This window comes from Blennius ocellaris (assembly GCF_963422515.1).
Source record: "Blennius ocellaris genome assembly, chromosome: 1".
NCBI lineage: Eukaryota > Metazoa > Chordata > Actinopteri > Blenniiformes > Blenniidae > Blennius > Blennius ocellaris.
Genome location: NC_137650.1, coordinates 16851097 through 16867182, shown reverse-complemented (window position 1 = coordinate 16867182; position 16086 = coordinate 16851097). Strand labels below are relative to the sequence as shown.

The 16086-nt window shown below is 40.5% G+C and overlaps 1 protein-coding gene across 1 annotated transcript in view; it reads left to right on the top strand.

Annotated features, from left to right (window-relative positions):
• Positions 1 to 16086, top strand: part of LOC308132290 (neural-cadherin) — a gene marked incomplete at both ends in the record, with an annotated part of 403944 nt that overhangs the window by 171146 nt on the left and 216712 nt on the right. Inside the window, one exon of the mRNA XM_080499326.1 lies at positions 10383 to 10555. Within this exon, the coding sequence (XP_080355452.1) occupies positions 10383 to 10555 (173 nt within the window). The remainder of the gene's footprint in view (positions 1 to 10382; positions 10556 to 16086) is intronic.

Below are 16086 nucleotides of genomic sequence, written 5' to 3'. Positions count from 1 at the left end.
ACCCATAAATACAGAAACACCCGTGCCTTCAGATGGGAGGAAGTATTTACTGACAGCTGAGGGGAAATTCTGGCGCCAATAAACACTCCTCTATCACCCCCGCCTCTCCTTTTTTAACTCAGTTAGCTTTTATCGCATTTTGGGAAACGATGAATCCTTGAGAGGAGTTTGTTTTCAGTCCAAACTCGTAGGTATTCTGTGACAGGCCCTGACTCTTTGTCCTGTTTTATTTGGATTATTTAGTACTTTCTCCTGAAGTCCTCACCTTCTGTTGTATTGAGCGCGATGTGCTGACCTGTGTGTGATTCCTGCTTTATGTAACAAACCCACAGTGTTCTGCCCTCATTCTTCTTCCTGGTTCCCCCCTGGCTGACATATACTGTACTTGTTTCTTCTCCTTCACGCTTCCTCTGCCTGCATTTGTTTTCCTTTTAGAGCTTCTTCTTCTTCTTCTTCCTGCTACTTTCTCTCCATCTCTTCTCCAGCTTCTTGTTTGCATTATGTTCCTGTCCATGATGCAGACTTGAGGATCCCCCCCCCCCACCCGCGGCTACGTTCATGTGAAGTGACGGCTGCTCGCAGACCCCTGAGGAAACATCTCCTCCATCTGCAGCTAGCAATGATTGGTGCTGGCCTTGCTGGCTGCCACACATGCACACTGGTCACACACACTACTTGTATTTACTCACTCACAAGCATTTTCATTTCTGGAAAATATTACTTCAACATAACACACACACACACACACACACACACACACACACACACACACACACACACACACACACACACACACACACACACACACACACACACACACACACACAGCACAGGGATAGTTTTATCATAGATAGGAAGAGATGTGGGCTGTATGCTTTGTTCTTGGGGATGTCCTAAAACCTTTTCCATGTCCCATTTTCAACCACTTACCCAGCATGTGTTTGGCTCATCTGAGGCTTTTAGGCTCTATTAGATGTTTATGCCGACCAGAGGCAGAGGGAAGCAGGGATCAGACTGCAGGGCGCCTCCGGAGCTCCCTATGTATGTAACATAGTGAGCGGGCCACAGCCTTTCTGTGTGTCTCCCCGCTGCCTTCACTGAACTGGTCACATTTATCTGGCCTTCTGTCTCAATTCATTAAGCACGAGTGCTCTCCACAGTGCTGCTGGAAGAGCGTGGGTGGGGGTAGAGAGAGAGAGAGACAGAGAGAGAGAGGCTTGTGCTTATACTCGTAATGCTCCTGCAGTATGAGTATGCATGCATTTTCTTTATGTAAAGTTTTAAATCATGTTCAATGGGCTTTGAGACCAATTTTTTGTTTTGTTTTTTTAACAAATAACTGTGACTCCATTTGGCGCTGCTATTGCTTAATACAGCTGAGTATGGGCTGATGTTGCTCTGGCTTTTACCACAGAAGAGAGAGACAAATAATCAGGAAGGCTAATGTCATCCTTTCTGACAGCTCCCTTCCCTTACATGCTGAGTTCCAGTTTTTACCTTCTGGCATTCAGCTCATTCTTCCTTGTATAAAGGGAAATAGGTAGATGAACTCCATTGTCCCTAAAGCCATTTCCTTCCTGAATTCCGGACAGGGTAGGCGGAGTCATACCTAATTTGATCTGATTTGTGGCTTCTTGCAGGAGGCAGAAACTTACTTCACCCATTGATGTCACTTTTAACAACCTTGATTTTAAAGTTGATCTGTGTCGGAGCCAAACTATTTTCAGTCTACTGCATGAGTGTGATTCAGTACTACTGATAGTTTTTGAGCACACTGTATTATCGCCTCTCTTTTGGAATTTTAAATGTTTCATGTCACATATGTATGTATGTATGTGCACTATCTATGTTGTTCTGCTTTGCTGCAACATTAATTGCCCTATGTGGACAAACTGAACTGAAATACAACTAAAAAAAGTGCTGATCTCGGCCCGATTGCCGTCATCGATGTTCATGTTATGCTTAATTAGACCCACACATGCTTATCAACATACATACACATACATACATATCTCATATATCTGATTAGCATGCCTGAAAAGGGGTAGGAAGAACTTATCAAATCCTATCCCTTCTACAGTATTTAATAGTTATACATTCTAATTATTTTTCTGTATTAATAATAGTGTATGTATGTATATATATATATATATATATATATGTAAACACAAAATGTGAAGTTTGCATTCACTTCAGATTCACTGCAACATTTTGAAAACGATGTCCATTTACACAGATGAAAACAATGTCATTGTGTTTTGTGTTATTCCAGTTGTCGCTGCTGTTGTTTGTTTCTGTATGTGTACATACAACAATGATTTTGATTTGTACATGCATTTTGGAAAGTTCTGAAAAAATGGACACCCAAAAAAGATTGGAGCTTATCAAGTCTGGATCCAACACACCACCACCTGGCCTTTAGGCTCAGAAGGTTGTATGCTGAAGCATTTTTTCCCCTCTGAATTAATCCAAATCTTGACAAATTAAAACCAGAGGCTCCACTTTTTCTAACCTTGCAAGTGAAAGTCTCAGGGGTGCAATCAGTCCAGTCCTGACTACAATGACTTGGAAACATTTGGATGAATTAAGAGGATATTTATGCAGATATTCAAGGTCCCCTGAAGATAAATCCTGACCCTGGCGGTGCTCTGCCGCTGGCATTACACATTCCAACTGAAACCTGTCATCTGTCAGATAACTTGGCAACTTTATTTAGAGCATTGAAAAGATTTGCATTTAAATGAGTACTTACTTTATTTATCTTTTGTGTCCACCTATTATCAACCCAGACTGCTTGCTCTTTCGGTGGCAAACAATTGTTCTAATTATAGTCTCATTGTACCTCTCATCCTTTTTATTTTTTTAACAAAACAAATTTTCTTGTAAGCCTGTTTCACAATGCAACCCCTATCAGCCCCAGCCTCGCTCTATACAATGGCCTATTTGGGTCTGAACAATGAACAAATTCAGAGAAAACCATCCGGGCTACTGTCATTTTACAATATCAGCAAATTGCTTTTTTAATTTTTGTCATAGTGAAGGTGTTCGGTGAGAAGGTGGGAGGCTTTGGCATGACGACATCCACCAACTCAAATCGTCAACTGGAAACCAGCGAAGGAATAATCGTCTGTAATTAAAAGGCCACATGAAAGTGTAAGGAGAGCGAGGTGCAGATGGAGATTTAGAGATTCTATCACCGAAGGGGAAATAAAGCCATTGTCAGGGTTGAAGTGAGAGGAGAACTGTCCTAAATGGACTCAGGCCCTGTTTACACAATGTTCAGAGTGACAATTTTCCAAATGACAGTGCCTCGCTTGTTTCAGAAATGTTTTGCGATTGCACTGCAATGTCAGAAACACTGAAAATTATATAGTTAGTATGTTCGGCCACAAATTGGTGCTGTTGGTTGTTTCTTTTTGTTTTTTAATGAAACCACACACATGCTTGCTGAAAACACTACATGATAAACATTAAAACAATGTAGTAGTAGACATTTGTATGGACAGATGGTGTGATCAGGGTTGAGTATCAACTATAAAAGTACCTATATGGGTGATAAAACTAGAATACAGTCACGCCACTGTGAAATAAAAGTTCCAACTTGGGAGCCGGTTTGAAAAAGTGAAAGTTGCTGTGGATCCAAGTGCAGCTGTCGTGTAAACAGCTGATTGTGATCTTTCGCCCCATTTACACGTTTTCAGATGAAACTGCAAAACTTTGAGTGCAATTTGCGAATGGTGCTCGGAGCCACTGAAATACAACTTTTTGAAAATGGCTCCCAGGGTGGAAATTTTTGAAAACCTTCCCACTCTGTGTCTGGAAACAAAGCTCCACGGCCCTGGTAATGTAGTTTTCCTGCACATGCTCAGTAGCTGGACAATCAGAACAATGTTTCCTCCAGAGTATCATAACTCCCAGTCCATACTCTCCTGGGACTTGGTCGTTTTGTAGTTGACAGTCACTGTAATAACAATCCAACTTGGTAGTCCGTCCATATACATGTCCGTGTACTCCCTATGTTAATGTTTATGTTCTCTGCTGCATGTGTGTGTGGTTTCATTACAATAACAAACACAAGCACCAACTAGTGGCCCGACATGAAAACTACATTGTTTTCAGTGTCTCTGCTGTTGCCATGTAAACAGACGTCCTTTTCAGTAACAAAAATGCCAAAAATGTTGCCTTTTTACTTGAACGCTTGTCTTGTAAATGGTGTCTTAAAGTTAGAAAGAGAAACTGTCCTGGCCAGTATTTGTTCTGACATTTGTTGTTTTTTTCTTTCTTTTAGTACCTAATTGGTTTCTACCTTGTCAATATTTGACCTCATAAGACAGAGAAAGATGTCTTCACACCGCTATAACCAGGCCTGTTTTCAATGGAAAGCATTTTTTGGGATGTCAATGGGAATCATGGTCGTGGACTTGAATTTCATATTAAAGAAAGAAATGCATTCATATTATGATTAATGGAAAAATATTGCAATAAAGGCATTCTCGAACCTATCTAACCAAATACTGCCGCTCATTGAATGAACTAAAGTGCCTGTAAATGCATGCCACGGCACACCGGCGGCTGGAGTAAGCAGCCTTTCATAAATATCCCCTGAAATTACCTCTTACGAATACGTTCAAATCAAATAACATGAACATGAACACGCAGTTCGAGCAAGCAGTCAAACAAGACAGAGGTACCAGTGAAGAAATCCAGACACCTGGTCAAAAACAGGTGAGATCCAAAAGTACTGAAGTGAAAGTTGTACATGATCGCTGGCAGGAGACTTTCAGGGATCAAGAGAGCCATAGAGTATCTGAGGTTTTGGTCAGGCAATCAACTGGAACAAGATCAGACTTAAAGGGAATCACAGCATGCAAATCACAGTCAAAGCTGGACTCTAGAATCACCGAATCCTGGACCAGAATTACAGAATCCTGGAGCAGAATCACAGACCCGTGGACCAAAACCTCGGCTCTCTCTTGACTCCAGGGTCACAGCAGTGTGTGCTGTCAGAGCATCACAGTATATGCCGGTGTCATCCGCACAAAAGTGAACTTCATAAGGTGACTGAATCTCTTCCTGTGATTCATGTGTTGCAGCCTGTTACAATGTGTTGTTTGCATTTGTTGGAGATTGAAATTCAAAATGCACAATGGAACTATCGCAGGGCTTTTGCTGAGCAAGCCTGAGAGTCCGACTTAAGAGAACTGAGCAGGAGACCTTCCGGGATTTTGTCGGGTCCATCCCTGTCACTGGAGGCGTTTGTGTCTCAGTGGCAGAGGATATCCGAATTCTGAGCCTGCAGACTGCCTAGTGCTGTGCTCTGTGTAAAAACTGGGTCAGTTTTTGCAAGACAAACAGCTAATAGAATGAAACAAAAAGAACCAGCAGAGATGCTGCACGCATGCAGTTGATTTTTGTTCAACCACGGTGTCCCTATTTAGGAGAGAAATCACACTCTCCTAATTATATCACATATTAATTATGTACCAAAGCCTTTTGCGAGGCTCCCTCTCGGTTTTATCTGCACACATACTGCTGGCTGGTTGTAGCTTGAAGAGAAAACTTTTTTTTTAATAGTTTTCTCAATCCTCCGCTGCAGCATTTTGTGAATAGTGTTTGTGTGGATGGGTGAGAGAGCATTTATGCATTTATGTGTCGTAACACAGTGTGCGCCTTTCTTCCAACTAAGCTCCCTCCTCTCACACTTCTACCGCTCTGAAATGGAATCATTCTTCTCCCCCTCTCTTTCCTTCCATCCCTCTCTATTTTTATCTCTTCACCTCGCGCTCACGCATGCACACGCACACACGAACACACACCCTTAACCGTGAGAGGAGTGCCAGAGAAGCAGCTATTGTGACAAACACCTTGAGGCAGACACCCCCTCCATGGCAGTCCTCCATTTCTAGTGCAACCAACACACACACACACACACACACACACACACACACACACACACACACACACACACACACACACACACACACACACACACACACACACACACACACACACTTGGAGGTGACACACTGTACATGTGCAGTTCAAAGCTTATGAGCTTGTTAACTTAAGCAGAACAGGAATTTTCATTATTTTGTTCCTCTTGTTTACTTTGTCGTTCATTTCAAAACAGTCTTCTACAAATTAATCATGCAAGTTCTTGTTGCACGTGTGTCACACCCACATCCACAAGATGGGGAGAGAGAGAGAGAAAGAGAGAAAATCCTGCATCTTCAGACTGTAATCTGTCTCATCAGTGGCTTTAGTCTGGTAAACAGAGATAGAGAGCTAGAGCAGTGCACATCCATACCAATCTATGATACATGAACATATGATTCCAATTCCGGGGTCTCTTGTGAAACAGCAATCAAATGAACATATGACAGCGATAGCACCTGCCCCCTGCCTCTGAAGATAAGGAGGATGTAATAAGCGTGTCCACACTTTGAGCCCACACACACTCGCGCACAAACGCGCTCACACAAAGTAAACAGAGCGGCAAAGGGTGAGATGAATACAGAGTGGAGGAGAGTCATTCAAAGCCAAGAGTAGGATGCAGATGAGACGCCTACACCAGATTGAAGGAGAGCGCCATGGAAAGAGAGAAACAGAAGGATGAAATGGCATGCCAGAATGATACTGAAAGAGAATACCAATTTAATCAATTGAAATATTCACATGTTGTGTAGCCATCATTAATTAAGGGAAAATAAAACATTCTGAGAGCAAAAATCTTAATGTCTCAGCCAGCAGAGGCTCTCTATCATGTTTCTTTTGTTTGTTTGTTTTTTTTCATTTTTGATAACTACTTTGATTTGTATTTCACATCGTTACCAGCCACTTTATGAGGCGCATTTTTGTAACTAAATGTATTTGGGCATAATGCCATCTTGAAGATGACCTGCTAAAGTTCACAGCCAGCATGACAATGAAGGACATTGTGATGTATGTTTCTTTTAAAGTTGGTATACACCTATCCTACTTTTGTTTTTTTTTAAAGGGTGGTAACCTTGAGTCACATCCTGACTCCAAGTACCAATAGGAATACTGCACTTTTTAAACCAAGACAAGTCAAATCAATAGAGCACCCTTCAGACACAAGGCAATTCACCCTGCTTTACGAAGAAATAAAATAAATACATTAAATGCCCTTAAGCCTAAATTATACTTCATATGCAGACGATATGCAAAAGATATGTGTTGCCTGAACCACCACAGCCTGCATGTCGGCGATAGTCACCTCCAACAGCCTTGAAGGCTCCAGGATAGGACTGCATCTACAGTAGTGTAGCACAGTGTGTAGCGTCTATTTACGTACAGCACTACTCCACAGAGCAGTTAAACTAATGAGCGACATCGGGCTTACTCTTCTGGTCCAATTGTCTCTGCTGGTGATGAAGTTACAGATATTGTGCAAACTATCTTTCTCCTCCTCTTGATATTTTGTCAGAACATAATCAACAGTTCGTCTTACTGTTGTCATTTTCATTAATATCAAAGAATCTCCAAACCAGCAATATCGCTTGTCCACCTGCTGCTGATGATGCTGACGGATGATGTCACATGATACTCGCCGATTTGTGTCAGGGATCTTTTATGAGTACAAATACTTTGTGCAGCATCAGACCTGATACCCAATACTGGGATTTGTATCAGTGCATCCAGATTTGAGTCCTCCCCGCTCATGAACAGCTAGTGACATCCAACTATCCCAAACCCAGATTTATCCAGCATTTCTCTGACCTGTGCGAGTCCTTGTCCTTCAATTATCCGTGTCAATTTGTATTTGATGTTTCAGGAAAGCACCGTCATGTTTAAAATAAGTTTTTCTCTTGAAATTACCTGAAACCAAACAGGAGCACACTGCAGGTAGCAAAGCCTGTTTTCTTTCCATGAGATAATCAGTGGATGATTAGCATAATACCTGAAATACAGCTTTCACTATTCCACTAGGAGAGCAGCTGGTGACTATATGCATCGATCAGGCACATAATTTAAATCACTAAGAGACCAAGTCAAAAACATTGCTTATCACATTATGGTTCCTCACATTAGGTGTGAAGTCTGCATCCATCCATGGAGACATTACAATTTAGCTATTCTGTGCCATTAAGCTTATATTTGCCTATCATAGACCTGCCAGCCTCACGCTCTGTCCTCTATACTGTTCAGAAGATCACCTGACGATATATTGATGACAACATTTCTGCTAAATTACAATGCTTTGTTTACCTTGTCAGTAACTTCAATGTGTGATAAGCTGGGTTTGCTGGTTCAAGGTGCTTTCCTGAGAGTAAACTTTGGCAGCTCCAATGTTCCCGCATATTGTTTTCAATATGGCTGCACGCAGGCATGTTAGCATAAAACCAGGGGCGTTCAACATAGTGAAGTTCAGTGGCAACTTACAGCCCAATTTCATATTGAGACCAGACCGGTAATATACTGTAGAGCCATAATAACTTTTAAATTAAAATTTTAAAATATGTCTTTGCGCTTTGAGTATACGTGATGAAAATGTTAATATTTTTACAAAACCAAACAATTATGACCAAAAATGACTATAATCTCAAAATAAAGACACATTTAATGAAACCTTCTGGTGCAAAATACAGTGAAATGTCCCTATAGCTGTTGCATTCTGGGTATTTTTACAAACTCCCTCTGACAGTATGGCTTCCACGGTAGTTTGATAGTAACCAGATTCCATGGCAGCATCACTATCTCAGCTCAGGTCTCAGTGTTGTGTTGTGTCACTATTCTCAAAAGAATTGTTAAAACAAAATCATTATTTTCTTTGAAATTTTTACCGTTGTTTGGTGGTTTGACGGGTTGGAGCTCTTTGTGGGCCTTTTGTTTTACATATACAATAATTTAATAAGTTTAATAAGTTTATTAAACAGTTGAGTGGCTTGCACATACAGATCTGCTGGAGTATTGCCAGTGCCTGTGAAGTTTTGCTCTTCTTGTGAATAAATGTTGTGATACTTTAATTAATAGTGAGAACCTAACACAAGAACAGCTTCACCAAATGTGTCAACACTGTTTCTTTCAAAAAATTAAAAACTGGAAAGCAACGTAAATCCCAATAACTACGAGAATTACAAAAAGCACACCAAATTAAAGCTGAGATCTCAGTATGATGCTTCAGGACGAATGAGAGAGGGTGAGATCCAAACACCACTAGCAATACTGAATATAAAATCTGTGTCATGCAGCAGCTGGAGAGGACAACCTCATCTGTGTGTGTTGCTTTGTTGTGGTCTGTATGATTGATTGGATGTGCTGGGTGAGGAAGTTTACACATATAATGTAGAAAAAAGATCTGAGGAATGTTCCACTGACACATCACACATCTTGTTCCTTCTATTAATTATTATGTACCGTACTCTTTATCTGCAAATTGTTGACATGACCATTACATTTACTTTTATCACTCGACAGTGGTGGCAAAAAAGCAGTGGTGCAATACTTTTACTATCATTGGCATTTGCAAATGGTGCTTGTTTACATCGTTTGTAGGCATCTCTGTTGGTAAAAGTTAAAAAGTGAAACCTCCTTCAACCATGTAGAAGATTTTGCATTCACATTAAAATGGTAAATGGCTCTCAGATTTGTACTTTGCTGCTCGCATCCTCAGTTTAAATGTGACAAAATTAATTCCCTCGAGTAGGATTGTTTATACATGGTTTACTTCTCGTTCTGCTTCTAGTTTTAGCCTTAATTGTACTTCTGAAGACCTATCTGCTGGTTTGTTTGACTTTTTTGTCCTAAATGTAGTAAATGTATCGTCATGATTTGACAACATTGTTCCAGAAAGGTGAGTCGGTTGCGATTTTTCATCTTTAGCTTAGGTGTTACACAGAAAGTTTATTTGTTATGCGCCTTCTTCTATCATTGTCCATCATTCTGTCATTGTCACCATTTTCACTTTTCACCTGTTTGGAATTTTGCGAATAGTGAAGTACCAAGACATGAGCACTAAGTGGAGATTACAGATCCTGTCTTAACTTAACAATGCATTCAATACACACCTGCAAGTGATGGGTAATATCTCTCTAAGCCACATGCCAGGCTTTGCCATCTTTTGCACATTATCCTTGGTTAAAAAGAAAATTGAGTTGGAATATCCCCGTGAGATCTTGAAACATGGTCTTATACTGGTAAAATTGAGTGCTGGTAGTAAGGTGTAAGCCAAGTGGTGAGCCAAGTTTTATTACAACAGTTTGGAGCCTATTAATCATGACTGAGCTCAACAACAATGTATTAATCATGAATTCTTCAAAATTCAGGTGTAAATGTCTGGGCAGTGACTCTTACCTAATGTAACATTGACATTAGGCATCAGAACGTGTGTTAACTGCTGTTGTCGCTCTTTTGGGTTTCAGGTCTGATCCGGCTACGCTCCAGCCCACCTCCTCGCCTCCAGGGTGTTGAATACGTCCTTAATGTTACCGCCACAGATGACAATGCCTCGGGCGGCCCCCAGGCCCTGTCGTCCACGGCGCAGGTCATCGTCGGAGTGGACGACGTGAATAACAACAAGCCCGTCTTCGAGAAGGTATGACTGCCAGTCACTTGTTGCTTCTCCATGCTATTTATATTCTCCTTTTTTAATTTTAAATTTTTTTTTAGATCTTGGACTTTTTTTTGCCACTCTCCATCACTCCTACGTATTCCCTTCTTTGTCTTTCTGTCTCCTCTATTCATTAGCCTCCATCTCTCCTCTCTAGAGGAGCGATTAGTGAGGTTGACCCTCGTCTCCACTCTTTCATCTCTCTCCAACATCATCTCTTGGTCTTTTAATTAAAGCTTTAAGGAAAGTGGGAGGATTCCCAGCAAACCCACTTGAGAGAGACCCCATCTCCACCTGCTTTTAAATAAAAAAAAAAAGAAAAAATAATTCACCCATGTTTCAGTTTCAAATAAAGGGACTTCCCCAGAGGAATCAAGAGCCAAGATTAAGAGCAGAGAGGTTTTGGTTGTGGTGGTGGGGCTTGCTGGGTAAACCTTCTTCCTTCTCTCAGGGGATGAGAGTGAATGCCATGTGCTTCTCGTTCTGCTTCGCTTCTTAGAGGGGAGGGAAAAAAACAACAACTGGCGGTGAGATGAGGGCCCAGAGAAGATCTGCTGTATTTCATGTGCTCCGTGCGCACAATTGTCTCTCTCCGGAATCTTCTGCAGGCGTCACACTCCGAGTGTCTGATACTATCTCTGCTCTCTGCCGGTGGGACGAGGATTGCGACAGACAAAGATCCCCTGCAAAACTCCCATGTGCCTTGTTTAAGTCAAAGAAACAATTAAAACTGGGGGAAAAAAAGATCACTGAAGCAAACAACAATCAGCCACTGAGCAATAACAGCACCGTTAACACAACGGTTCTCAGATCCACTCAAAACAAAACTTTATGACAATTGCTCCCAGGGTGAAACTTTTTGAAAATGCTCCATCTCCATAGATATGAACGAAAAATGCAACTTTTCAGAAACGTTGCCAGTGCACATGCACATCATGACCATAGTAACTAGTAGTCATGTACATGCTCGTAGAAGGACAATAATATGTTTCCTCCAGAGCGTCATGAGTCCCAGTCCATATTCTCCTCGGACTTGGCAGTTTTATAGTTGACAGTCACTATATGTATGGTAAAGATTAGTATTGTTCTCTGTTGCATGTGTGTGGTTTCATTACAAAAACAAACAGCAGCTCCAACACATGGCCTGGCATGCTAACTATATGGTTTTCTGTGTTTCTGCTGTTAAAAAGTAACCCGACATCGCTTTCAAAGCAAAGCCGTGTGAGTGTGAACATTTTCTGAAACAAATAAGGAAGAACAAACCATTTTCACATGAAACATCATGTGTCACAGCCACACATGAATGTTAACCTTCACATCTAAAAGTAATTTAAAAAAAAAAGGATTTCGATCAAAGGTCCTCAAAGATGGCAGATGTTTTTGTTCAGTTTAGCACAGATTTTTGAGATTGTTTTATTTGGTGTTTCCTGTGTTGCTGGAAGCAAGAAGCAGGACAGTGGCGCAGAATACCCTTTTATGTTGTTTTGATGCCCAGTATTATAAGACGGTGTATAGTATCTGAAATGCACGGCTGGAACACTGAACCAATACACATGCACGCAACCATGCACTCGCCCACACATACACATATCTCCCAGATGGGATGCTGCACTTCTTGGTCGCATAAATTTCAGATTACAGTCACATAGGCGCAGATTACATTTATTTATTAACCTTTAATATTCCTGTGACCTGCTCTCGTACCGCTTTTATTGACTTACATTTTTCATATTTCTGCTGGTAAATAAAACAGGATGGGATTTTGTACTGTGCTGTGCAGGAACAGCAAAAAAGAAGGAGCACAGGGAACACATTTCTTGATGGTGAGAATATTAAAGGTTTGTAAAGTGGAAAGGGTCACACAGTTTCAGGACAGGCTTGATGAATGGAAAAAAAAGAAATTAGAACATCAGGTTACAAATGAAGCTTGTTTGTGTGAACAGTGCATGATGTAAAACTCTACCATGGGAATAAGTCACTGTAGCTTCCAGTCCTGCAACCAGCAAACACATTTTGACAGATTGATGTAAATCCCCTGTGATAAACTCTGTATGTGTCTTGGACCCTGGAAACATGACAGTGTTTCAAGTGGAAATGCATAATTTTTTACATTTTTGTGTCATAAGTTTCAGGTTTACATGGCAACATTTTGAAAACTGTGTCCATTTCGACTAGAAAAACAGGGGCACTGATAATGCAGTTAGCATGTAGGACCACGAGTTTTTGCTGTTTGTTTTATTGTTGTACTGAAACCACACACGCGTAGCAGAGTACAATCCGCTCCAAACATTAGCAATGGGAGTACACGGACATTCATATGGAGAGAATACCAAGTTGGATTGTTATTACGGTGACTATCAACTATAAAACGCCCAAGTCCCAGGACAATATGGACTGGGAGTCATGACACTCTGGAGGAAACATGACTTTTTGTCCTTCTACTGACCTTCTACTGTCAGAAAGACTAGTTCCTATGGCTGTGATGACCATGCACAGTAGCAGCATTTCCACAGTATGCACAGGACATTTTCCAAGTTTCAACTTTAAGCCATTTTCAAAAAGTTGCATTTTCAGTGGATCCAAGCACTGTTGTTGTGTTAACAGACACCAAAAGTGCAACGGAGCTTTCTCGATTTCACTTGAAAATGCCTGTAGTCAAGAGTGACTCACTACATAATCTTTTGATAAGAAATTGTATTACAAGACTGTGTGGCCTGCTAGCTATGGCCTGCTAACTGGTTGTCAATGCACAGATCCCATTGGTCATGTAATTCCATTATTGGCACTCAATTTGGTGGTTTCTCCTGTGTTTTAAAATTGGACACTTTTTCTATATTATGTTGTTAACCTATGCTAGCTTGGAAAATAGATGCAATATTTAATTGAAATGTATATGGAACTGAAGGTTATCTTTACTTTCAATATAACAAAAATTTAATCCAAATGCCCCCCAAATACAGATTTACTGGAAAGTCCAAAAATCGTACAACATGGGCTCCGACCACTTTTACACATATATGGGCTTCTACAAAACATCTGATATTTCCCTCTTTATGTTTAAAAACAAATATTCATTGACACTGACACACATATTCACTTGGTTCAGAGCTACTATGAGCATGCCAAACCTATAGGGGCAGTGTAACGAGAAGTATTAAGCCATGATAGCGAATCAGAATCCTGGAAAAAAAACACGTCAGGAATTGTGACGTAACTACCCGCCTACCCCCCTTTTGCAACTGGAGACACAGAGTTTATCCAGATCTCCACTGCGGGCAGAGTTTTCAGGAATTATTGTTGTGGTGAGTCATAGCTGGTTTATGTGTATATGCAGGGCGCAAACATGGAGAAATTTTTTTCAAATACCCAGGTACGTGTAAACGTGGCCTGAACCACTGCAGCGTTGTCCACAAGAAACACAGGAACACAGACTGAGATGCTGACCACACAGGAACCTAGAAACGCAGACAAACAAATATATACCCCAGTCACCAGGTGATGGCAATTACACACTCACACTGGTGAAACACATCAGGGCAGAGAGCAGCAATCAGACATCAGGAGGGTGAAGTCAAGGAGCTTGAAACCAGAGAATGAGTTAGAATTTCAAAATAACACAAGAAACTAAACCTGAACCATGAAAAACAAGCATGTCTTTCATTTATAGGAATAATGCAAAGTATAAGATAATGTTTGCATGAAACAAAATGTCTTTAAAGTCAGCAAATCCAAAATGTCCAGTCCGGAAAATGTCATAAAATCTTCCTGTTTCAATATATTCATGAGTATATTGGCATTCAAAAATAGAGCAACACTAAACTAAAAGCAAGTGAAGATCCACTATTTCACACTTTGCCTGAGGGGAGGCTCAAAGACTGAGATTTTGAAAAGCTCTGCACTAAAACAACATGAAACTCGGTGAAAACACGTCTGATTTCTCACATTGTTTACACCAGCAGGCTAAGCGGGGCGATAAACTTTGATTCTGAGACAAAAATTGACTCCATGACAAGTTTGGCCATTAGAGAATTTACACGTAAGACTTCTGACATCCCCGTTCCTCCAATTTGTTGTGCTGGCTCATCTCCCGTGGCCAGCGAGGGACAAACTGAATTTAAAGATGAGCTGAAAGAAGACTGCAATTACTACAAATGTCTGTCTGAGAGATTTTGGGACTTAGAGCAAAGGGACGTGTCGATGCATGACCATAGCATGACCTGCTTGTGTGTGTGTGTGCATAGTAGTTAGTCTATTTTCATACACTGTCTGAATGAAGGTCTATAAAATCCAGATTTTTGAATAAATTATATTCTCTAATTTGTGGATATCATTTTTCTTCACATTAAATCCTCTGGTTCTAATTTTCTGAATATGTCTTTAAAATAACATAAGATGATTGGAATACTTAAAATGTGAGTCAACTTCTTTTTTACTGTTTACCATCTCAAAACGTATGTGAAACATGGGGTTCTATCATCCAAGCATTGTTGCATGATAGAAGAAGAGAGAGGGGACAAGGAGCAGACCAACAGAGAGTGACATGAAAGAGCAACATGAGATTGGGAAAAAAAACAAAAAAAACAGCCCCTTTGTCATTAACTCGGTGTAAGTATCAGGAGCACTTGGTGATTGGTTCCTTTCCTTTGTCTCTATGACACATCTGCATCAATGCTCCGGTGAGATGGAAGAAGATAGTGGAGACGCAGCAGGAATGAAAGATTACAGATGAGAGTGAAAGTGGGGCCTGCTGGCAGTTGAGGTGGTGTCTATCATGAGGATTATCATATCATATCAGGTTCAGTCATTGACAAAATCTCTGAGAACACAGATCAGCTTCCATGTGTCACATCAGTGAACAGAAAGTGTTGCATACATTTTCATTTTTGCTGACTGAGAGAACCAGAAACACACATTAAAATGGTACTCCGGAGCTTTTATTGACTAATCACTTGTTAGAACATATCTGCATCGGCCCGAAATGAACACTTCAGCTGATAAAATGGCACTTTAATTATGCCTAAATGTGTCAGAATTGCCTGAGGAGGAAAATCATCATCCAAGCCAATTTATGTGTGGGAGGAATTTTAGAGTTTTGTTCGGGTAATGGTCGTATATAAAATATATAGCTATGGCATGCTTTAGACTTAAAACAGTTATGTTCTATGTCTGACACTGCCAGAAGAGACAAAAAAAGAAGAGTAGGCTTACAATGCTTAATGGACTACTGGCGAGACTTGATTCTTTCTACAGTTCCTCAAGAAAAAATTAATTGACATATAACAACAAAGAACATTAGAATGACATAATTTAACATTCACTGGAATGAGGTTGAAAGGCATTTGCCAAAAAAATAGATGATATATAATATAAGGGGAATAAGAACAAACTCAGTATGTGACCTGCATATAAAAAACAGTATTATATGATGATGTAGCTTGATTGTGTCTGTATAGTTCTGTAATGGTCAGCTCATGGTGGTGATTGATTTTTGATGTGTGGGAACAGGTACAACCTTA